The 24920-nt window shown below is 36.0% G+C and overlaps 3 protein-coding genes across 3 annotated transcripts; all 3 read right to left on the minus strand.

Moving 5' to 3' along the window:
- Positions 1 to 1608: 1608 nt before the first annotated feature.
- Positions 1609 to 2185, minus strand: LOC148933360 (uncharacterized). The gene has a single exon (XM_089062857.1). It carries the CDS (start codon positions 2161 to 2163, stop codon positions 1705 to 1707), a length of 459 nt encoding a protein of 152 aa, XP_088918983.1. The 5' UTR covers positions 2164 to 2185; the 3' UTR covers positions 1609 to 1704.
- Positions 2186 to 4731: 2546 nt separating this feature from the next.
- LOC148933361 (UDP-xylose transporter 3) lies at positions 4732 to 9780 on the minus strand. Its single transcript, XM_089062856.1, has 8 exons — positions 9620 to 9780; positions 9260 to 9452; positions 8344 to 8528; positions 7739 to 7806; positions 5917 to 6049; positions 5527 to 5688; positions 5173 to 5445; positions 4732 to 5093 (listed from the first exon to the last, which is right to left on the minus strand). The coding sequence occupies exons 2-8, from the start codon at positions 9378 to 9380 to the stop codon at positions 4977 to 4979; spliced, it is 1059 nt and encodes a 352-aa protein (XP_088918982.1). The 5' UTR covers positions 9381 to 9452; positions 9620 to 9780; the 3' UTR covers positions 4732 to 4976.
- A 1900-nt stretch (positions 9781 to 11680) lies between these two features.
- Positions 11681 to 20912, minus strand: LOC148933362 (B3 domain-containing transcription repressor VAL1-like). The gene is made up of 12 exons (XM_089062671.1): positions 20380 to 20912; positions 19658 to 19739; positions 19465 to 19581; positions 18403 to 19010; positions 18207 to 18303; positions 17934 to 18108; positions 17033 to 17109; positions 16841 to 16924; positions 16533 to 16745; positions 16330 to 16379; positions 13715 to 13782; positions 11681 to 12416 (listed from the first exon to the last, which is right to left on the minus strand). Exons 1-12 carry the CDS (start codon positions 20490 to 20492, stop codon positions 11818 to 11820), a joined length of 2283 nt encoding a protein of 760 aa, XP_088918797.1. The 5' UTR covers positions 20493 to 20912; the 3' UTR covers positions 11681 to 11817.
- Between the last annotated feature and the right edge of the window lie 4008 nt (positions 20913 to 24920).

A 24920-nucleotide genomic window follows, 5' to 3' on the forward strand; every position in this document is an offset into this window, starting at 1 on the left:
GCTCACGGTTTCGGAACCGGCGGTTACGGTTCAGAACCGGCGGTTACGGTTCGGAACCGGCGGTTACGGTTCGGAACCGCCGGTTCCGGTTTTAGAAATTGTTGAACCGGAACCGAATCGCGAGGGTGTTTCGCAGTTATGGTTCTGGTTCAACAATTTCCAAAACGGGCGGTTACAGATACGGTTTAGAACCGCCGGTTTTCTGGCGGGTTTTTACAGTTTTTCACGGTTCTGAACCGCCGGTTTTCAGCAGTTTTTGGCGGTTTCAGCTTGGTTTCACGGTTTTTCGCGGTTCCGGTCTGGAACCGGCTGTCCCGGCACGGTTTCGGTCCGGGAATTTTGGAACCTGAACCGAACCACGGTTTTAAAAGTGACGATTCCGGTTCGATTTAAATCTCACGGTTCCGGTTTAGAACTAGAACCGCTGGTTATGGTTCTGCGGTTAACCGCCCGAACCGAAAACCTTGGGCATCCCTAGACGCATGTAAATAATGTTTTAAACATTGAAACAGTGAGTAATTCACAGAGGCTTTCGCGAAACCTTCGGTGAAGAATATTTTCAAGCACACATCACCAACGATGCTAACAGTTGCTTCATCTTCATAAAGCACGCTACGAATTCATCGATATGCTTGGTAGCAATGATTGCATGCATTGCTAACAGAAAAATTTTCCCACAACATGAAGGAGGGCATTCACGAGCAACTAATAAATACGGATATACATAATTTTAAGGCCTATATTTGTCTTGTTTTGAATGTCAGTCATGCAAAATATGTTTTTAAATTGCATATTTTATACACCCTCAGTTCCATTAGTGTTGGAACATATTCCTTTTTGGGATGTTCCATTAGAGCTGGCACATTTCCCCTTTTGGTAAAAGTCAATGAAGACTGGAAGAAACGAACCCGGTCAACGGTCCACTGAGACAGAGTCAGCGGCCGTCGAGCAGTGGTCGACGAGGCCAGCTGTCCACCTCGGAATTTGTGCTTGCATCGAAGTTACGATCGACGACCACCGAGATTGAGTCAGCGGTCCGCGGAGAAGAGGCAACCCTTTTTACGAAAATCATATATTTTCGGCATGTGCCCACTAAATATGCCAAGTACTTAGTCATGCATGGCGGATGAGAGGAGGTGGTGTTGAGCAAAGACGACGAATAAGGTAGCTAAAAGATGCCCAATGTATTGTGTCTTCATGCATGATACATTGTCTTGAACTCTTCTGCTGCCGTTCTTTTTGTACTAGGATTTCGTACCTTGACTGCCGATACACTGATTTGTTTAACCATGAACACCCCTTTTACTTATTCGTATTGAAAACCATGTTCATTTCTTCTTATTATAATCATGTTTTCCCTCCTATGTCTACCAACATATAGTCATGATAAGCCAAGCTTAATTTTACAGTAAGTGCGGTAAGTTCTTTTGTGCTCACCCATTAGGGCAATACACCCACACAAGAATAAGATCTGGCTAAACATTTGATAGTCGAATCTGGACATTATGACCATATAATTTGAATTTTGAGATAAATAACGTGTTTATGAATGCGCATGTAGAGCTAGGAAACATATATTCATCTATTACAAGCATTTCAATTGCAATAGAACAAAACCTAACTAATAGGACTACTCTACATATCACCAAAAATAATATGGATGTGGTTACAAATTAGAGAATGAAAATAAAAGGAATTCTATTTCTAGGTTTCCAAATGATAATTGGAAAACAAATCCGTGCAAAGCTCCCTATAAAATCGGCACACCAAATCAAGGTAAACTGGCGACCTAAGCTCCTTCCACCAATGGAGCAACTCCTCCACATCACCTAAATCTCTAATTTTCCTCTCATCAACGATCATCTCCACAACATACTTCTCGAAGCTTCTACACGCTTCTTCCACGCGATCATCCACTTCCACTTTCGCGGCGGCCGTGCTCATTGGTGATGGATGCGGCACTTTGTGCTGCGGAGCAGCATCCGAGAAGCTCGTGAGATCCATAAACCGGTCCATCTCCCTCTCCTCGCGGCGGCGTAGGCGGAGGGATTTTATTTTGAGAGGCTTTCTAGGGCGAAGTTTCACAAGGAATTTTACTATTCTTTTGCATGGTTTGAGAAGCTTGTGTTTGAGTGAGGCTAGGCTGAGATATTTTGATTTCATTGTGACTAGTTTTGTTAGAGAAATTGTAGTTGATAGAATATTTGTAATTTGATGGAGTTAGTAGTGGCGTGTGGGCGTATGTATATTTAAAGGGAAAGGGGGTTAAGTAGTGATATTGTGTGGATTTCACGTCTTCTATTCTAAGAGAAGTGGTATACCATTAACTGAACTTTTTCAACAAATGTTTATTTGGTTGTTGTCCTGTTCCTCTCTCTCATGCCCCCACATAATTTTCTTTTGGCAAATGAAATAATATTCGTATTTTTGCATTTCATGGACACTACTTATCATTATATGTAGGCCTGCTATGGTAACCAAATCCGAAAATTCGGGGATCCGAACACGAAATCTCAAAAATATCACATCCAGTACCTGACCCGTATATGAATTCGGGTACCCTAATACCCGATGCGGGCACCCGAATCCAGCTAATCGGATACCCATATTCCCGAAATTATTATATTTCAAATTTATTCTATTTATATAAATTATATTGTGATGAGAATAAATTTTTGTAAAAATAACACGATACTACTATTTATTGACTATTATTAAAAGTTTAGTTACCTTAAAGTGGACGACTCTCACAACCGATCTACTAAAACAAAGACTTTGCCTAGTTACGTTTATTATAACATTTAAACATGTAAAAACAACCATTAAATGTAAAACATAACATCATTATGACAAAAATAATTTGTTCCATTCCTTGAAAAATAAAATAACAGGTTTTACATTATTCAATCACTCAAAGGTGATTTCTAGTATACAAAACTCTAACATGATACTCCCTCCTTCCCAACTAAGTTGTGTCAAAACTTTTGGGCACGGAGATTAATAAATTGTGTTGAAAAGTAAGATAGAGGAATAAAGTACTACATCCGTTCCATAGTAGTTGAGTCACTTGTTTTCGGCATGAAGATTAAGAAAGAAATATTAAATATATTAAGTGAATAGATAATAAAGTAAGAAAGAGAGAAAAGTAAAGAGAATAAAGTAAGAGGGGGAATAAAGTAAGTGAGGAAAAAAGTGTTACTTTTTACTAAATAGGGAATTACTCTATTATGATGGAACGCCCTGAAATAGAAAAATGGCTCCACTACTATGAAACAGGGGGACTAGTAAAGATAAAGAGATAGAAAAGTATAGGATGGAATAAAGTAAGAGTGTTTGAATGTTTGTTTTTTGTCATAAAAAAAATGACTCAACTTAGTTAGGACATCTATAAAGAAATACGATTCAACTTAGTTGGGATTGAAGGAGTATTAGTTTTTCATTTTAACTATGGATGTCACTAATTTCATACTTCAACCGTCCATAAAAATAAGAGAAAGTAATGCATAACTGGTAAAGTAATAGAGAGAAAGAGAATGATAGTTAAATAAGTGTTAGTGGATAGAGGGACCCACTATTATTAGTGTTTAATGAGTTTGTAATGGTGGATCAATGATATAAGTTGTAAATATATTAATGTATATGAGTAATGAGTTGGAGACAACTTTCGATAAATGAAAATGCCTATATTTTTATGGGACGAATGAATGTGAAAAGTGCACATATTTTAATTGGACGGGGCAGTAAATAATATAAAAAAATCAATTTTCTTTATAATTTTAAAAATATCTCTATAAAAGTACTCCCTCCGTCCCATAATAGATGTCGCACTTTCCTTTCTTGTTAGTCCCACAAAATGTCACATTTCCTTTTTTGGAAAAAGTTTCCTCTCACATTAATATAAATATAATATTTTCTCTCTCTACTCAACACACAAAACAATATCTTCCAAAAATCTCGTGCCACTTCCCAAGTGTGTCATCTACTATGAGACGGAGGGAGTAACATATTGAGCTTTATTTTTTTGTATTATTTGTAAATCAAATCGATAAAACAAATAATTTGTATTTGGGAAACAAATACACTTTGAAAATCAAGTGTAATCGGATTGAAAAAAACCCTGAGAGGAGTTGGTGGTGTTAGAAAAAAACTTATGAGATTGAGCCAAATTCGTCCTAACTCAATCTGGTTAAGTTTTTACTAAGAAAAACTTTTATCGTTATACAATAGTTTTTATTAAATATAATGATATTTTGCAACATTCATTTTTTATATCACTTTTATATAGAGAGAGCGCCTTATTGTGAGCGACAACTGAGTGGCCATATATTTTTATCTCCTCGCTTTCACTTTCTATGTCTTGCCTCAGATCAACTCTCTTTAGGCTTTAACATACTAGTACTTTTATTTACTATCACAATAAGATGCTCAGCGGATCAATTCTCATTAGTCCTGAACATAATACTTTTGTTTACAATAACGTTTACTTGAAGTTGGAGTGGAGAGCTGGCAAGAGCTTTGTCAAGAAACAGTTCTATCGGCAACAACAGATATTTTGCGGTTCAGCCATCCATGTAAAGAATGTCCTAAGCTAAGTATCGAATGGTAAAACTTGAAGGATTGCAGATATGTATGCCAGAAACTATCTATCAGAACCAATAATGAAGCATATCTGATACTACTAATGATGGAATTGGGAGTCTAATTCAAGCCCAAATCCAAATAAACCGAATCTAGCATAAAATATTTAAATATTAGAGGAACTTCCTTTTGTACCAATTAAATCTATTCTGTATTAGCACACCTTGTGTATACAAAACTGTTCGACTGGAAAGACAACTCATTCAGCTCTCAATCTATTCAAATACACAATCCATGAATCCATAGTCCACAAGTATGGTGTCCCTTGCGCAATCGTCTTCATCGCTGCTACAGTTGCTTCCACGCAAACCAGTTAAGTGAGTTGATGCCACCCTGTTTTACGCGTGCAGGTCCTTGTTTGAGTTCCATTCCGGAGCCCTTGCACCACCCCCACCCTCAGCAAGAACTCCACCGTTTTCAGCACTCAAAAGAGGATCAGATTCGGCTTCCTTGGCCTTCACACACACAAATAGATAGTCATTATCTCATCATCTTCTGGCACAAACACAAACATAAGAGAGAAAAAGTGAGCACCTGGGATATTTGTGCTGCTTCAGCACTGGCCTTTTGTTGACTCTCGATAGAGCAACAGTACGAGTACAGTACCATCCCCACGATAGCAATCAAGATTCCTAAAATGTTCCGCCAACTAAAGGGGTCTCGTAGAAGAACATAACCAAATGCTAAAACAAGGCATGTTTTCAAATGCCCTAGGACCTGATAAGTTACTGGTGACGTCTTTCCAATTACAAGAAAAGTGCTGAAGTTCACGGAAACTGATATTAAGCAGGATAGGACAATAAATGCCTGTCATCAAAGAAAGAGAAAACAGAGTTATGTGCTTAATATTATCAACCAACTGCAGTAAAGAGTAGTTCCAGTTCTCACCAGCACTTGAGGAGTATAGTTGAAAGCAAATACATTCTGATTCGTCAGAAGCCCATCCACAAACGGTCCAGTTACGAAAAGAGTGATGGCCTGATAGGGACAAGATTGATACAGAAGTTGAGTTGAAGAAACCTTGAACTTCTTCTGGATGGTATTTGTCATCTAATGGTGTATCAAGTTAAGATCCCAAAATTGAAACCAATACTCGAAAATAAAACATAAAGCTGACAAATCAGTAAGCCAAAAAAAATAAAAATGATTAAGATTGCTAATAGAACCAACGAAAATCAAACCACTGAAAATTTAATAACCAAATTATGGTAGCCTTTCCATCTCAAAATTGCCAACAGAACTCATGAGAATAAATTGCAATAAAATAGAAGAGGATACAATTTGTGCAACACAAGTTGTTACAATTGCAAGCAGAGACAAGACCGAACCCAGGACATTAAGCTGCAAATCAGTGACAGTTGCAATCCCAACACCCATGAGAAGAACAACTAGTGAAATTTGTACATTCCTACTGCAAACAGAGGTCAAGAAAATGTTAGCAGCCAAACTCCAAGGCATGTAATCACCATAACATACTTAATGAAAAAACGAGTATCTTGTACATACTACATAGTCAATGGGAGTATGTCTCACCAAAAAAAAGGCATACAAAGAACATAGTAATAATAAAGAAAAAGGCCAGAAAAGTTCTATATGATTCCTTAGACCATTGGGAAATGGTAGTGTGTATTTCTCATGGCTAAGAGTATTTTGCTTGTGAAGGAGTATGCAAACACAGTATAGTCACTCTTTCCTCAATCTAGTTTAACCACATATTTTTTGCTTAGCTATAGTCATTTTACAACTTGTACATCAGACAAGACTATTCTTTGCAAAAAGAAAATTCCAAGATTATATTCCAATAATGTGATAGACAGCAAGAAATTCCAATAGGCGTACATGCAAGCTTCTGAGAAACTAGCATGGTGCACATATATATAGTAGATAAAATTGCCAAGTTGAGAAACAGGTTCAAACTAAAAAAATGCCAGGCAATAATTATGCTTTTCTAATAAGTTCTCATTTGTGTTGGACAGAAAATAGTAATTTTTGTTTTACCTGGAAACTAACCACCAATACATCCAAGATCAAACATATGCTCAGGGAATTCTGGGATTTATGATAATGTTTTATATATAATTTTATATGAAGTGAACATTATTTTAATGAAAATAGTTCGTGACTTAGTGTATACTGTAACGGATAAGCATGCCTCTCATATGTGATATGACATATATGAGGATGAACCCCCACCACTCGAAGAGAGACTTGTGATCTTGATCGCACATGGAAGCTCTACACAAGGGGTGTCGGAAGAGTGGTGGATTTTGACGTGCAGGAGGAGCCGTCTTCGGAGGCAGAGACTGCAACGTAGAGACCAAGTAGAAGATGTTCGAGAGAAAAAGAGTTGGTCAATGAAGGATCTCAATTAGTTTCAGTATTATCTTTAGATTCTTTACGATAAAATTAGGAGTCTTTTATTTAAGATATAATTAAGTTATTAAGGTTTGAGTTCTGTTGCATTTAGGATTTACTTGTTTCCAAATTTACTTAGAAGAGGACTCTCTTGTAATTATCTCCCTATATAAACACCTGAATGTTTAAAGAGTGGGGGCAGTGGCAGATCCAGGACTCGGAATAAAATAATAATATAATAATATTAAAAAAAAATGTTAAATATAATACTTCAATATTTTATTGGACTTGAGTTTATAATTTTCATTCATTTGGACTTGATTTGGGGCGGATATGGCAATTTTTTCCGATTTTCGGGGCGACGTGGAGGCAAACAGAGGGGGCAGGCAGATATAGAAATTTTACGTCCGAAAGTGGGTAATTAGTCGCATGGAGGGGGTGACCGCCCCTCCAGCCCCCCCTAGATCCACCAGTGGGTGGGGGGGAGAATAGGAGTATCAGTAAGTACCGAGGCCTCCGGGAGGAACTCTTGTTATTTCCATTCGTTGTTCTTTTCCATTAAGTGTTCCGATTCAGTTTCTTTCTTTCATTCTATCATATTGTCGAGTACTTTGTGTGTCTTGTGTATGCTACCCTTTGCTCCACATCAACTTGGTAGCACAAGAAAGGGTTTTACATGCTAGTATGGTTCATATCACACAGAATACAAACTAAGAAACTGGAAGAGACAGTTTAAAGATCTAACCTGAACAATTTTCTGAAGAAAAGAGTCTCTAAAAGAACAGTGCATGGGATAATTGCCAATTTTGTCATCTGAAAATCATTTGCCATAAATTATGAGAACTTTAAGCTAAAACTAGTTTGACATAGGTTAGAGAAAATAGAGGGAGTAGACTATTGCTGCCAATATCAAAATCTTATGTTCTTTAGATATAGCAGACAGACTGTTCCAAAGTTAATCATCAACCACTAGTGAAGGCACTACATTCTTCAATTGCAAAAATATCAAACTGCATCGATATCTACTTTTAGTCATAAGCACCTATAAAAAGTCTTTGCCTCACGTTATACTATATTCCATGCAACTGCACCAGACCATGGTACAATGTAGCGAGTGGACAACCCTAATATGATTCACGTAAACCGAAGGTTGTTGCTGAGGGCATAGCTATTATCTACACTGAAGGAGTCCTTTTTCTTTTTTTTCCTGACATGGGGTAGGGATTACTTCCTTCAACACACCAAAAACTATTCTTATAAAATGGTGCTCTTTTATCTTGAGGAAATAAAACTCGTTAGTATCCTCAATCGCATGCCAGAAATTGAAAGAATTTTAAACGTACAACTAACCTGATAGAAACCCACAGAGTTAAAACCCAGGCTAAGATTTAAAAGCCCAATGGATGTTCCATTGAGAATACCAAATCCCATGACAGCTCTTGGATCAAATGGCTTGTGTTCAAACCATTTCATCCATAGAGCAATGTGAAGGGAGCAAAAAGTAACAAGAAGATGCCAGCTAGTAAGAGTTGTAGCTGCAAAAGTAAAATAACAGGAGTTAACAAAAGTTCAATGGCTATTCCAAACAGGTTTCAGGACAAAACCACTAGATGGACATGTGGTTCTTTATTACTAATGAAATAAATTATCAAAAATATGCCAATCAAGGAAACAACATAAGAAGTGACTTCAAAACGAAATGCACACGTGCAATAGCAGACAGCTAAGATCACTGACTGATAGATATTTCATGAATAGAGAAAATTCTAATACATGCAAATCTAAATGTCATCAAATTTCACACAATCAGCAATAAATTAGAATGAGCTCCATTTCTAAGTGTGGCAAGATGTCATTACCCACCTTTAAATGCAAATGCTATAACTTGAAGAAGCAACAAGTGTAAAATTTGATCTCTCTATTAGTAACAGATTTTCCACACTCAGAATTAGGAAACTTCCAAAACTAGGCGTCATATGCCTAATAAGATGGATAATAAACTTAGGTGCTTTCTTTTATATTTACAAAAAATTAGGTGGTAGTTATTTGCTATCATGACTTAAATATGTTAAAACAGAAAGTCTCATCACCTAAATCTATGATCTGATTCAACCTGTCCACATGATTTAATGCAATTAAATCAAACAAAATGGTAGCGGTGAATTTCAAATCTATGGGAGTTAGGATAGATAGGCATAAGTAATAGCACAGCTAAAGGTCAGTTAAACAAAGTATATGAATGAGGTCCATTAAAATCTCATCTCACCAAAAGTGAAGCCAAGAGTGCTAATGAGCGCCTTGTTGCATATGACGATGGAAACAGATGAAACCACTGAAAGACTCAATGCTCCAATAGTCCCCAGCTGAAACTTGTTGGCTTCACTCATCTTCACACTCCACTATCTCAATACCTCATTAGAATCTTCCACTCAACTCAGCAGCAGCCAAATCCAGCTCCGCTGCAAACACAACAGTATCTCAAATAGTTTCACCAAAAAAACAAAAGCAGCGATTCCGAACCCTAGATCTGCTCCACTTCACCAACAATCGGAGATATGAAGCGCGCAATGTTTATGCTACATACAGATACAAAAAATAATTCATCTGCAAACAAAAAAGAGTGTACCTGGCTGAGAAGCCGACTGAAATTGATGAAGTAAAGTAGTATCTGAAAGCCGATCAATTTGTTCCCCAACAAAAACGTGTGAGGAGCAGAATTGGAAATAAATTGAATTTCCCAGATATTTAAGTGCAATGTTGCACTAGCTTATTTATTACTCCATAATTAAGTGTGTGAATTATGATTAAGAAATGAGATTAGTGAGGGAAGCCGGGCCGGCCGGATTGCGGCGTCACCCAAATGGACCCACCCGTTTGGATGCCATTCATATTTTATTTCCCAATATTTAACTGCAATCCAAATGTTAGTCTAAAAGAAAAAATCAAATATTCTAGGTTGCACACGAACATTGCTGTGTATTATCATTCCTTGGATCCAATTTTATTTTTGTGTTAATTATATCTCACTCGGTTAGATGATGAGTTTGTGAAGTATATATCGAGAAAATGTTAAAATGGATAAAATTGTGAAAGAACGGTCGCCGAGAGAAAATCTAGAGTGTTGACCTGGACCGAGTGAAACCAATCTGCAAAGTCACCCGAACAGGTCATGTTGCAGTGCAACCTAGAGATTTTACCAAGACCCAGGTGGAGTAATGCCATAAACTCACCTGGCCGAACCATTTGATGCTCAGTCGTTCCAGAGATCTCACCTGAGCTAGGTAGATCCAATCCATAATTTCACTCATCGGGTAGAAAAGTGACATGCCAATGCAAAGAGTATACCTGGGCCCGGGTAGATATAACCAATAATTTCACTCGACCACATGCAAATTTGTTGTGTTGGCCCTATTTTTATGTGATTTAAATTCCTTTTAAAATGAGAAGACTTGTCTAAGGCACGAAAATATCATCAATTATCACAATACTCACATTCCATAGAAGGGAATATAGATCCAGAGCGCGATGAATTAAAGAGGAGAAGATTATATTGATCCCAAAGGTGAAACAAAGTCTCAATCAAGATTTCATCAATCAAAGGTCGAAGTGAATATTTGAAGTTGAAGATTTGGAGGATGAGAGTTTGGTTGGAAGATGGAAGTTGTCGTCTATATAAAGGGAGTGTATTTACTGATGGTAGTCAGGAAAATGAGACGATGAGAGTTCGGTTGGAACATGGAAGTTGTCGTCGTTAATATCCCACACGTCATTATTGTTGTACAAAGGAAAACTTTAATCTCGTATGAAGTACGATAACTTATTACGAAATCACAAATAATGTACCCATTTAAATTTGAAAGTGCAAAAGGTGGTGCCGAGGGGTAATTTAGACTAAAAAAACACATTCGTGATTATGTTAAATGCTAGGGGTGTATGACGATATTTTTTTTTTTTTGCGTCAGGGATGTGGTTTTACAACCCCCAAAATCCAAAAAAAATACCCTCATTCACCAAAGTAATTTATCGCCAATTCATCCAAATCATCTATAAATACCCTCATTCATCACCCAATTTTGTTACCTCAAACCAAACTACATCACTCACACTTCTTCATACTATTATTTTGCATCAATTCACAAAATGGATCCGAATAGAAATAAGAAGATCGATGTTCGACACCAAAACCCACCTCCAACTATAAGAAGATATAATTATTTCAGCAAAATTTGGTAACGAGTATTTCGGTTCCACTAAAATTTGAATTTATTGGCTTGTAACACTTGAGCAGCTTTGCATTGCACCCACTAAACACTTGATTTCCTTTAAGTTCAAACCATGGCCAAAGTAGAAAAATGTTGGATCAGTAAGCAAACACCAACAAGCTATATATCATCGGCGAAGCTCTGTACGAGAAAAAATTGGAGATCTTTGATTTTAGAGACGAGATTTTTGGTCAGGGCAATGGACGTCTTAAACTCCTCTTGCTTCTTTTTTTCTTTTGGATGAATAAATGAATTTAAATTTAAAGACCATGGTTGTCATATATATTTGCTTCTTGTCTGCCTAAAGGAATTTGCCGCTTTATGTATGAGAATCAGAAGATTGGGGCGATGGGGATTGAGATCAGTTTCAGAAACCATCTTGTTTATATATGTATTAATACATTATTACCTAAATAACTCCAACAAATCTCTCAAGTGCAACATCACCTAACAAACATAACTGTGGTTTTCAAATATATATACTACATGTGATCCCCAAAAACACAAAATTTGTGGATTTCAAAATTTAAAATAACAATAAATAAATAAATAACGTAACTCTTTACTGATGTCCTCTCCAATCTGTATCTGCAGGGATGGAGAGATTTTCTTGGTTCTGAGCGATGGTAGGCGGGAGATACATATCCAAAGGTAGGGCAGCCGAGTTCATCAATGTTGTCAAGCTCATTCCGGCTGTCTGTGCAAGCATCTCGTCCTCGCGGTGAGGATCACAGTTGAGGTCCAACTGCTTGCTCGATTCTTCCATGTCAGCTTCCTTCCCCATTGCGTCAGTCTTCACATCTCCGGCTATGTCCTCCCTCCCCAGTTCGATTTTAAGGGAAGCCCTATCCTTGGCTTGGGCAACTTCAGACTGTCTCTTTTTCTTGCGCATCATCAGTGTCTTGAAACGGCGTCGTACTGTCTGACAGACGTTGCACTTGCAAGTGGGCTCGTGCTTCCCCTTCCCGCTGGGAGGTTGTATGCAGACAATGCAAGTGCAGCCGGGACGATGGCGAGGATGCCTTGTGGTGGCCCCTACCGAACTCTCAGCTATGTCACTTATGTTGTCTCCTAGAACTGCAGCAGTTGCCAAGGCATCTAAGCCAGAAGGCTCCCCTCCTTTTGGCATCTTGTTTTCCGAAACTTTTCTCCTCTTGGATTCTGAAGAAGGAAATAACATACGTGACTTTTTTAACATAAAAGATGAAAAAGATAATCGAAGACAAGACGATTGCATCACAAGGGATAGAAACATTCTAATACCAAGGGGAGCAGCATGTTGTGATTTTCTCTTTGGATGAGGACTGGAGTCCAACTAAGACACGGGCACTATAAATTATTGTTGTTTAAGGAAGTTATTTTTAAGGAAATCGCTGAAGAGCTAAATCACTTCAAATTCAATAAGCTACATTATCAATACACCAATCTGGTAATAACAACTGGTAAAATGGAAACAGTTCCCAACAATTACTACTCCCTCCATCCCCAAAAAACAATCCCTTTAAGCCATTTTTGTACCGCCACCAAAATTAGTCCACTTCTATATTTGGAATTTTTTTACTATACATTACACTACTAATGACGTGTTCTACTATTCACTAATACAATTTAAACTACTCTCTCTCTCTCCCCAACTTTACCGATTCGTATCAAAACCGTGCCGTCCCCAAAGTCTCTATTTTTAGGGGACGGAGGGAGGATTATTTTTTAAATCCTCAAAAGTGGTAAGTGGTCAAATCAGAGAAAGTTTATATTTTTTTATTTATACATAAATGAACAGAAATTTAAAGACCGCATCCCGGTGGACTCGAACCCGAGACCTTTGGCATCAGGCATTAACCACACTGCCACTAGGCAGGCTGGCAGCATAATCATCAGGTTTTGATAATGTGAACAGTCAATGACAGAACTAAATGCTCAGCCTTTTCAGTTAAAAAAAGTAGAAACAAAATGCATTGCTTTTATATACTAGACCTACTGGAGAAGAATCCGGAAGAGATATAGTGCAAGTATTCAATAGCATGAAACTGTGAGACGAGAGTAAAGAATATATACAGTTAACATGGCAATTAATGTGAATGAGAAATTGAGAATGTTAAACAGCACTGAGAGGGCTTTTGCATTCCTGTTCTCGACAGACAGTATTCTTATCAATCCCATACATAATCTTGCTGAATAACTGATGTGAGAGGTTAGAAAGCATGTCTAATGATGTTAGGTATATTCTAGTAATGAAATGAGCATCATAAGTGAAAAGCTACATGAATCATATGTTCTCCTCGACAGTCCATTGAGCAGTGACCATGCAACACATGTAGAAACAAAAGAAAGTACACACACACCGACGAGGAACCAAGTATGCACATGCAAACTTGATAGCATCACTTAGCAATTAGGTAAGTATGTAAAAGCACATGGGTAAGAGAGACTTTTGTAAGGATATTAAGCGGAGTTCATACCTTTGTAACTAGGAACAAAAGGTTCCAGATCCTTGGGCTGTATGTCCTCAGGAGCAGGACATGAGCACCTGAAAGAAAGCACCATAAAAGAAAACCATAAACACACAATTCTATTTCTTCAAAAACTCAGAGAGACGGGCAGAACACAAAACTGATCTCGCCATAAAGGCATAAATATAAATTTTACTCTCCAAGTAAACCACGCCACCATGGTCTCCATGACTTTACAAGTATCCACACAGAAGTTCACAAATCCATTACTCAAAAAGAAAACAAATCATCTATATGCAATAGCTACTATAGCTATCCTAATCTGCATTGCATAGATGGTTAATATTTGAAGTTATTTAGTTTGCATTGGTGAAAAACTTATCTAAGTTGTAAGTATCCAATGTTTTCTTAAATAAAAAACTATTTTAGGCTTTATAGGGATATTGGAACTATGTTCGTGTCTTTTTTTCTTTAATGTGAATGATCAAATTTATAGTATTCTGCACTACATGTTCATTATGAATCCAATTCAATGCAACACAGCACATATATGTATAATGAATTATGTGCATAGTGCACATAGGAAACAAGCAACACATAGCTGGAAAAGACACTAAAGTAAACTCATGTACTGGCATTGTGTGTATTTTTATGCACACCAATGAGTTATTTGCTTACAGGAAGGAACAAGAAAGGATTAATAGGAGACTAAATTATATACGCAATATTATATTTACTTCATAATATTATTGTTTGATCAATTCAGTATAGTTGTGTGCACAACTATTATGTTCAGGTTACTTGATAATGGCATGACCTACACAAGGAGAATGTAATTAACTTTTTCGTTTAGTAACATATGTTAGACGCTGAAGCACTTCAATTAGTAAGAGTATTCCCCTCCAACCAATAGGTTGGGGTTTTGAGTCACCCAGTGTAACATGTGACTCAAAAGAAAAAGAAAAAGAAAAAGAAAAAGAGTAACATTGTTCAATGTCGTTCTATATTTATTGTTATAATGTGATCCAGAATTATCATTTGACAGAGTTTATACTACGACTAAAGATTTCTGCAATTCCATAATTAAGAAAGTTGTGTAGTTATTTGTTACTTTTACCCATCATTATGCATTCTTTTCCATCAAACTGCTAAGAGCGTTAACCTGTTACTTTTACAGAAAAGAGAGCAATGATAGCTAAAATTATGTCACTAATTCTTCACTTAGTGTAAACTTCCAGCCTGGGGGGGGGGGTATGGTTCATGTTGGGAGACATAAAAACTGTGGTTTAAGTTTTAAAAACAAATCTGATCCAAAAAATGGGATTCTAAGATGTATTTCTAAAGTTTCCAAAAATAACAAGCACTGACTATTGACGTAGCTAAGCTTTTTAAATCCCATATATTCTCCGAACATGACCACTTTGCAGAAAGAAGAGCATGCACAGGCAATCTTCGCCATTTCAAGCAACTGTCACACTGAGCCAGCTGGTCCTGCTCCCTAAGAAGATTACTTAAAATTAAGCGCGATGTGGTCCACATTCAAAACTAACATGCAAACCCCCATACAACATCCGAACCACTTATAGTAGTCATGCATAATTTTATGGCTGCTTGCTAAGTCGTTGGTGATCTTCCCGAAACATGTGTGGGGAAATGTCTGTGTTTTGATTTGACTGGGGGATGTCATTCCAACTGATATTTGTAACATTTTGTGGGACGAGAAAATTTTTTAAAAGAAAAAGAGTGAAGCATGTGTAAGCAATGTTTATTTTGAGGATGACAGAGAAACACTATATAAATGAGCATCTTACAACCTATAACCATCAAATTTAAATCTATTGTAAAATCTACCAGTCAACCATATAATTAACTTATTTGTAATATGCCACATGCTATGTAACAAGTTATCCACCAACTTAGATTTCGCTAATAAAACAACAATAAAGAATAGGACTCATTAAATATTACCTTAGCTTAAATATCTGTAATATTTCTACACAATAGTAAACATACTATTATCGTCTTCCCTAAAAAAACCTTGAAAAATACTCCCTCTGTCCTATTAAAAATGAAACATTTTCCTTTTTGGGTTGTCGTATTAAAAATGAAACGTTTCCTAAAATGGAAATAACTCTATCTCTACTTTTTCATCTCTCTTACTTTACTCTCTCTTCATTAACTAACAAAACAACACTACATAAAATCTCATTCCGCAAACCAAATGTTTCATATTTATTGGGATGGAGGGAGTATTAAATAAACTTGAAAACACATGAAGTGGGGAAAAATAAATAAAAACCAAAACGGAGTTAATATGCCCCAGGGGGGACACTAAGTCGATAAAGCTACACTTATCTGTTAGAAGATTCTTCAACATTTCATGATTCGGTTTCTAACCTGGTCCTACTAATTTATGACGATTTAATCTTCAAACATTAAGAGTCTAGACCAGATGATCAAGCCACTAGCATTAGTACATCACAATTCTTTGTCACATTCCAGAGGCAGGTAATGAAAACACAAGGTGATGGATCCTTAAGAAACACAAGTACTAAAATCTGGATAAGTTCAGTTATGTCAGGTTCATTGAGAACTTTTTTGAGAGAAAGTCCAGTGATACTTACCCTGATGGTCCAGAAGTGAAAACTGTCCTCTTTCCAAATATCGGAGGTTCCTAACCAAAAAATTAATAATTGCACTAGAGTATCAGAATAATGATGTAATAATTAGAAAATGATCCTAACAGTGCCATTTACCAAAGACTTATAATAATATACATATATGAGATTACAAGAACAATATTTCCAAGATGGTGAGTGAAACTTACTTCAAATTCTTCAAATTCATGGTCCTCAACTACAACAACAGTTGGTTCAGCAGTGGGAGATGGACGAAGCAACTCTTGTGCTTCTTCCCAAGTTATTCTCAGCTCCATGGCTTCATCAGTATGCATGTGAAGCCTCTTATTTTTTATGTTCTTCACCTTCTTCCTCTCCGACATGGACCGCTGAAGTGAATCATCAGAAGTTTTACCTCCATTCTTGACATTATTTGGCATGGCAAGGTATCTCAATTAGAATATACATCCAAATATATTGAGTGATGCATTTTGGTAAAATAGCAAATAACACATACTAAAAGCAGATTGCCAGCAGTAGCGCCAGAAAATGATGCTTCCCCAGGAGAATCACCACTTGTTGAGGCGAGACATTGAGAGTCCTACTTATTTGCCAAAAATAACATCTATGAGCTACGTATTATGATTGAGAAATACAGTGGAAAAGAATCCATGAAAGAGGTGTCAAGGCAAGGCATAAAAATTCTGACCTGGGCATCACCATTGTTCATTGCTTTTCGGCAGCCTATGACAAGTTGACCACCAGGTTCTATGCGACTAAATGTCACTAGTCAAAGAAAAAAACAAGAGAAGGGAAGTTAGCTTGTATAGAAAACATAATATTGACCGAGTCAGTATCCACACTCAGCCCAGATGCATATTTCAAATAGATATAACAAGGTTTATTCGAATATATAGAACAGTATCTAACTATTTATTTATTTATTGCACAAGAAAATCCCTTTATATTCTAAAGGAATTTCCTACACATAACACAAATGGTAATAATGGTAATTCCACTGGAAAAAGAAAAGGCAGAAGTATTGCAAAGAGTGAAAGAAGAAAGAATCAAAGAATGCAGAGAAATTTTAAACAGTTAAATGTGAAGTAGGAAAACGTATTTTTGTACGACTAATCTTATGCAGGATAGCCAATAAATGAATAAGGGTATAGATGATTCAAAAATAGGTCTCATGGAAAGTTGCACATCTAAATAGAAAGAAGGATTTGAAAATTGAAGAGTTATTCTAGCATTTTATAGTTCGTATGCTATAAGTATTACATTCAAATTCAATTCACTATTTGTTTCAAGCAACAAGAGAAATAAGGAATATCCTAGCGTAAAGTTTATTTGTGAATAAACTTGTAAAAGCTGCTTTCTGTCTACCTGGTAATGGTAACTACTAAGGCACTCACTCATACATGGGCTATAACAGAATTCCTATGTGTTTGATGACCTTATATACATTATTGTCCCAAGTTGAAGGGGATTCCTCCACTTCAACTTTCCAGTTCTAGCAAATGTAAGGATTCAAGATAGGGAGCACAAAACAAATAGTAAAAGATTAACTGTCACAAACATATGAGATTTTACATTAACTGAGTATATACCTGTGTCACCCGCTTGTACTTGCATATTTTGGATGCAAGGGGTTACGCCTTCCAATACGTACATCCTGCTGTTATTATTAGGCCAGAACCTGAATTGGAAAGTCCACTCTTTCCCTGTTATGTCTTGAATCCTTATTGGTATACCTTCTGATTGATTAATCAGGGGAAAAAATGCCTGAAAAAAAAAAATAGAACTTTGATATAAGTGAGGTCCCCAGCTTTAGTTAACCTGTTTCTACGAGGCATTTTTGCAAAAACAAATGAAGGGCATACTTCAGCACAAGCTTTAGGAAGGACCAGGCGACCAATTCGCCCAGCATCACTGGCACTCAGAACTTTCTCAAACAGAGGTACTATAATGGATTTTAAACTAGAGACTGGTCAAGAAAAAATTGAAGATATATATCAAGACACATCTAAAATTGGGTGGACAATCATAAAAATTGAAAAGAAGAACACGTGTGGATACTCTCCAGATAATTGCTGCAGTTCTTGGTCAGTGATCCTTGGCCAATACCGAGGAAGCAACTGATTACGACCTCGCCCTTCAGCAGGAGGCCTAGCAACACGTGCTTGTGAAACAGTTCCTTTATTTACCTCAGACCCAACAGTAGGGCTAGGTCTGGGAGGTTTTGGTAGAACATTGAAAGCTTGTTCTAAAGAACCTTTGCTCTGTTCGCTTCCTTCAGCAATCCCACCAGGAAAAGGCAAAATAGTGATCGGACTACTTGAAGGTGTCATCAATGAGAAATTTACAGAAGGTTGAGCTAAAGATTGATAGATATTCTTAACCCCATCTCTTGGTCTGCTATAATCTGTTTTGAAGAAAGTAGATGACAAACTTTGTTGAGTGAGATTTGGAATGCGCGTGCTGCTTTGCCTACTTTTAAGCAAGGGATCTTCATGTGTAAGTTGCTCAAGACCCGAACAACCATCAATTGCACCTATAGCCTTGGTCAATTGCAGTAACCTCTGAGTGCTAAACTTGTCATCATCAATGCGATTCTCTATAACTCCAGGATGAACATCCTTAATCCCATTTGTAGAAACTGTGTCCTCAGAAATATTACTAGGGATCTGCAAAATATTCAGGTATGAGCATCTGAAGTGAGAACTAAATAAACTAGATGTAAGATCAGTTAGATATTGCTATTAATATAAAAAATATTACATAATTGGGAGAGGATACAAATCTTTGTATTTACAGAAATCTCTAACAAAAAAACAGGAAACTTAAAGGAAATGTCTAAAATATTTGACAGACAGAAATGCATCATGCACAGCAGAACAAGCTTCGAGTGGTCTATCTCACCAGCCAAGGAAAGTGAGATATAAAATGGATAGAAGGTAATAAAGAACAAACATTCACATACAGAATTCCATCCATGATCCTATTTTAGGACAAAAAATTTATGGAAACTCATGACTATAGAAGATTAAATTCCATTACAAGACTGGAAACAACAATTATCAACAATCATCACGAATATGATGCAGTTCTTGTAAATTGCAAGTTTTAGAGTCCGATAACCTGAAGTGATTGTTTAGAATGAACTTCCAATCGCTTTAGGCAGGTTATGCACCCAACACCTCCAAAATCCATGTATTCATGTACATATCTTGAAGCAATGCACCCACAATGAATTCGCTGCCAATAACATATAATAATGGTCGGACAAATTAGAAAAATATGACAAATAAAACGACAACACAAAGTATTTTACCTTTGCACATATCCGACATTCCCTCCAACCAGATTCCTCCAAGTGGAACGTTTCACAGAAAACCGCATTCTCATAGGCAGATCTGAAATTCACATTCACACCCCGTCAAACCACAAAAGTTACACAAAAAAGCAGATAGAAAGAACATGTATGTGCATTTCAAAAATATCAGTCGAAGAAACTTCCAATTAAGTTTTAATAACATGAAGAAGGCAGATATGCCAATATTCTCTCATGCAACCAAGAAAGTAATTTATGGGGCAGTTGGAAAAAATTCAACTAAACGAAACATTTCAATGCATTGTCCAAACAGAGTAGATATTGTTCAAGATGGACAGTATGGTTCTTAATGTCAAAATTTGTGTAAGAAAAAGATTTAAGCTTTTCAGTGGTTGGATATAGTCGTACGCATCATAAGAATCATATCACAATTACTACGCTTTTTAACAGAAGAAACCACAACCAGATGCTGATCATGTCAAGGATTGAAACCTAATCTAGCAAAAATACAGTAGTTGACTTGACGAACATAGTGCATTGTAACACCTTTTGACTAGAGTCATCAAGGTTGAATTTTCCTACATTCGAACTAAGTAGTCATTAGAGAATTTAGAAGCAAAAATCCTATATATAGTAAAAAGTCAATATGCTTTAAATCAATCGAAGAAATCCACAAATAGGAAGCAATCTTAATTGAACAAAAAAAAAAAGAGGATAATTACCCGCATATGTAACACAGGTTAGCAAATCCACCTGATTTCAAGCTCCAACCTTTCTTCCACTCAGACGACGTCGTTCCACGGCAAACATGATTCATGCAATTCTTTGACCCCATTTTTCGGAAATTCAAATCTAAAACCCCAAACAAAGGGGAAACGCAAAATCAAAACCCTAAATCCGCAATTCAGTCAAGAGAAAGGCAAAATTTGATACATCACTAATTTCAACTCCAAATCTCGGATTTAGACTCAGAGTAGACCACAAAAAAAGGAGTAAAAGCAGGAGGCGGCGATCGGAGAAGTAATCTGGCAGAGGCGAGAAATAAGAAAGTAAAATCTAGTAATTAAATAGACGGAGAGAGACAGAGGCGCGCTTGTATATATTGAGAGAGAGAGAGAGAGGGAGAGAGAGAAGGGGGAAAACGCGTGTGCATGCGAAGGGGGAAAAGGTGCACAAAATGCATGCACGACACAGGGCTTCGATGTTCGATCTCTCTCTTTCGCTTCGAACACAGATACGGTAAACTCTCCACCAATCCACACAGAGGGTTAAAAGTTAAAACTGTTTACTCAATATTAACTCTTATGCAAGTCAATGCGTGGTAAACAAACCTTGGTAAAACTTGGAGGACTGTTAATTTCGGTGGGTAAACAAAACTCTAGGATTCCACAATTTGTCCAATCGTCTGGACTCTGGATATTATTCATTGTTTTATTTTTGGAATAATATATCATGTAATAAAATTATTGACCAGAATAACAAGGTTTCCTTCACTATTTTTATAAACATAATTTATTTAAAAAAACGCTTCAAATGATGAGACAAAATGAACCTTTTTTTTTTTATCATTCTAGTATTATTTATATTAGCCAAATGTGGATTAAAAGTAAATCCCATTCTTTTATTTGTAGATTATAACAATAACTTAACATTTGTAAATTACTTTCAAATTAAACGCACGTTTTACAATCTCCTGTCAAATTAATTTTGGTTAGTGAAACAATCTAATTGTGTGATTTTAAAATAATAATCACCACACGCAAATCCTATGTATATATGTCTGTTTAGAATATGAAAATTTTTATTATTACGACCTATGAAGAAGCACTTATAATATTATTTTGTATATATATAAATGTAAATGTTAGTACATTGATATTGTCTATAAGTCTATTTGTCTTACACCAACATGGGCATGTGATGTCATAATCGTATACAGTATAATCTTTCGACTTAATTGGGTACAGAGTATTGTGCCTACGCAATTTAAAGTAACAAAGTGAATTTTATATTTTTTTCTTCAATATGTACCGACAGTTACTTTATATGTACGATAATATATGTGATTTTATTAAATCAACCACAACCACTTTTCAACTTTATAACATAGTGCGTAGTTTGTGGCGATATTACTAACTTTTGCATCATGCATGTATTGATTATTTGATTAATAATTGAGATTTGGTGTTTTTGTTCATTATACTACTACTATATGATCGTTTGTCATATATGCTTGCATATGCATGCATTATTTGAAAATCAGTATTAACATATACTCCCTCCGTCTCAGAAAAGTTGGCATACTTTGAAAATGGCACGGGATTTTAGGAGGTTTGTTTTATTTGTTAAATGGAGAGAGAAAATATAATTTTTATATTCATGTGAGAGAGAACTTTTTCCAAAAAGGGAAATGTGACATCTTTTGTGGGACAAACTAAAAAAGAAAGTGTGCCATCTTTTATGGGACGGAGGGAGTACTATAAACTCCAAATTCCATATTTTGAGTTGGTTTGTGTGGAAGCAACAACTACTGTCTAACCACCTATCAGAAGCAATTGCCACCCAATCCCAGTTAAATACTACTGATAAATAATACAGAGCTAAATAATTTGGTCAAATTGATGAGCTTAATTCATTTTTAATCCCACATTCAAATTATAACTAGGACTGCTTTTCCCTAATTATATACTCCCTGCGTCGCATGAAAGATATCTCACTTTCCTTTCTAGTTTGTTCCTACTAAAAATGCCACATTTTTTTTTGGCAAAAATTCCTCTCACATTATTATGCTCATAAAACTATATATTCTCTCTTCACCTAACATACAAAATAAAACCTCCTCCTATGTCATCCCGTAAGTATGACATTTTTTATGGGAATGATGGAGTAAATTTTAAAATCTCATAATTATTGTAGGTTTATTTCTCTTTAAAATCTATTGGAGTAGTATTTATTATAAATGCTTTCATTTAATTATTATATCAGATTTACTAACATAACCAGTTACTTCATGAGTTCATGTTACACATCATAATCACATTGAATCTGCAGATAATATATATGACAATGTTAGTATTCAAAATACAGGTACAGGTACAAAAAAAATGTTGATAAGAGCTCAACTATTTTTGTATTTTTATATGCTCCAGTCTAATAAATGCAAATTTAAATAATCTTCACATTTTAAAATATAATAAAAAGGGAAAAAGAAATCAGGGTTTAAGCCCCACCATGCCCATTACTTGCAAGCAGTGTTTGTATGTTTATTGCATCACTAACATCGTCATGAGTAAAAATCAGATTTATAGACATCAATCTTAATATAAAAAATACTAGCTACTATAACACTACTGAATATATTTAAACGGTAGATATTTTATGGGACATTCTAATGGTAAAGTGATATCAATTGGTCCAAATATCTTAAGCTTGAATTTCATTACTGTCTCTCTTGGCCTGGTCGTCCTCATACCTAATTTGTAATAGTGTAACTCATACAATTGTAAAATTAAAATTTAATTTTCCTTTAAAACTGCTAAGTATTTATTGGCTAATTAGTTATGCAAATATTTATTTTGATGATGAATTAGCACTAGAGAGGTAATAATAAAAATTAAATAAGAGTATATTAAATAATCCTATATAATTGGAATTTGGATGGGATGAGATGAGATATTATTTATAAATGAAATTTCCATCAATAGATTATGAAAAAATTACATAATATCAAAAAGAGCGGGGCGTCTCATGTTGTGTGGAAAGGTCGCATGGTCCCAACAAGAATGTTAACAACGTATACCTATTTGACAACGTATACCTATTTGACATTTGGAACAATAGTATGTGGCAGATACATAATTGATTAAAGAACGTGAAAATATTAATCCCTCCGTCCCTAATAATTCGTCACTACTTGACTCGGCACGGGTTTTAAGAATGTAATAGAAAGTGGGTTGAAAAAGTTGGTGGCATGTGGGTTCTCCTTTTATATATTAGTTTTATAATAAAATGTGAGTGTGAATGAGTTAGTGGAATGTAAGATCACTACCAAAAATAGTAGAAATGAAAGGTGATAAATTTTTAGGGACAAATAAAAATGGAAGTAGGTGACAAAGTTTCAGGGGAAGGGGGGAATATCAAGATTCCATTTCTTAATTTAAAATTATGTATAAAGTCAGCGGCTTAAAGAATTAATATAGAAAAATATAGTATTTGCATGTATGTCATTGTATTCAGTTGGACACAACTAAAACTTTGATGTACCTACAATTTCAATTTAAAAGTAGTATTAATAAAGAAAACTTGTCCAACCAAGTGAATAAAAACTCTTCTTAACATGTTAAGAGAGGCCAACCCATTAATCCATGTATACATATAGATGGGCAAATTCCTTTTAAATCAAAATCCCTTTTAAACTAAAAACAGACCAATTTATACAAGATTAATGTCTCTTCAAATAATAGAAAATTTTCAGGTTCGGTTTCAGAAGGGAAGCAAACACTATCACAATGTTTCTTTTTTCTCACAAGAATGCATACAGCAAGTGACTGGGAAGTTGTTTGAGCTCGACTTGTGGTGCTTATTATTTTTGTTCATTCTTTTTACCTCATCTTCTTCTTCGAGTGCCCTTAAAGAAAGGGACTGATGTCCTCTGTATGGTGGAACTTTGGCAAGGCATTGGGTACGCCATCAAAATCGAGCATGTCAGCATTAAACTCATATGAATGAACTTAAGGAACGAAAACATGAGAGTTCACTAACATACTTCTAGAGGATCTCTAGAAGTGAGATAATTGACGCAACCTCTCCCGCACAATTGGCTCTCACTTATATGACGTTGCACTCATCGTACTCTATGCTCCTTCTTTTCTATGGAATTTCAATATATCGTAGATGGATAATATGATGCTTTCATCATTGACTGCAGTGTTAGCTCTTCTTATCTAACATCTATCAGTGCATCTCCAGTTCTCAAAAATGGTCTTCCCAAGATGAGAGGAACGCTCTTTATCTTCCTCCATATCTAAAACAACGAAGTCTACAAGAGATAAAAACACACACATCTTCTACTATTCTCCTTGGATGGGTCACACTTGTGTCTGCAATTTGGAGGGTGATGGAAGTTGGCTTCAAGCTTCCATGCCCAACTTCCTATGAAAAGATAAAACATGAGATTTATGATGAAGATGTTTAGATCCTTGAACTTGACAAGAAGCCTTTGTTGGATTACAGAACTACAGTTTTCTATACGTGTCCTACTTCT

This window comes from Salvia hispanica, chromosome 1 (genome assembly GCF_029641045.1).
Source record: "Salvia hispanica isolate PSC_SH4W2 chromosome 1, Shi_PSC_v1, whole genome shotgun sequence".
Taxonomy (NCBI): Eukaryota; Viridiplantae; Streptophyta; class Magnoliopsida; order Lamiales; family Lamiaceae; genus Salvia; species Salvia hispanica.

Excerpts from the sequence above, each read along its gene's own strand:
- LOC148933360 (XM_089062857.1), bottom strand. The coding sequence starts at position 2,163 with ATGAAATCAAAATATCTCAGCCTAGCCTCACTCAAACACAAGCTTCTC.
- LOC148933361 (XM_089062856.1), bottom strand. The coding sequence starts at position 9,380 with ATGAGTGAAGCCAACAAGTTTCAGCTGGGGACTATTGGAGCATTGAGT. Across the intron at positions 8,529-9,259 it reads CACTCTTGGCTTCACTTTTG|CTACAACTCTTACTAGCTGG; the intron begins GTGAGATGAGAT and ends TTACTTTTGCAG. Across the intron at positions 5,689-5,916 it reads CAACTTGTGTTGCACAAATT|ATGACAAATACCATCCAGAA; the intron begins GTATCCTCTTCT and ends ATACACCATTAG.
- LOC148933362 (XM_089062671.1), bottom strand. The coding sequence starts at position 20,492 with ATGGGGTCAAAGAATTGCATGAATCATGTTTGCCGTGGAACGACGTCG. Across the intron at positions 16,380-16,532 it reads ATGAATTTGAAGAATTTGAA|GAACCTCCGATATTTGGAAA; the intron begins GTAAGTTTCACT and ends TTTTTTGGTTAG. Across the intron at positions 13,783-16,329 it reads TTCACTTCTGGACCATCAGG|GTGCTCATGTCCTGCTCCTG; the intron begins GTAAGTATCACT and ends GCTTTCTTTCAG.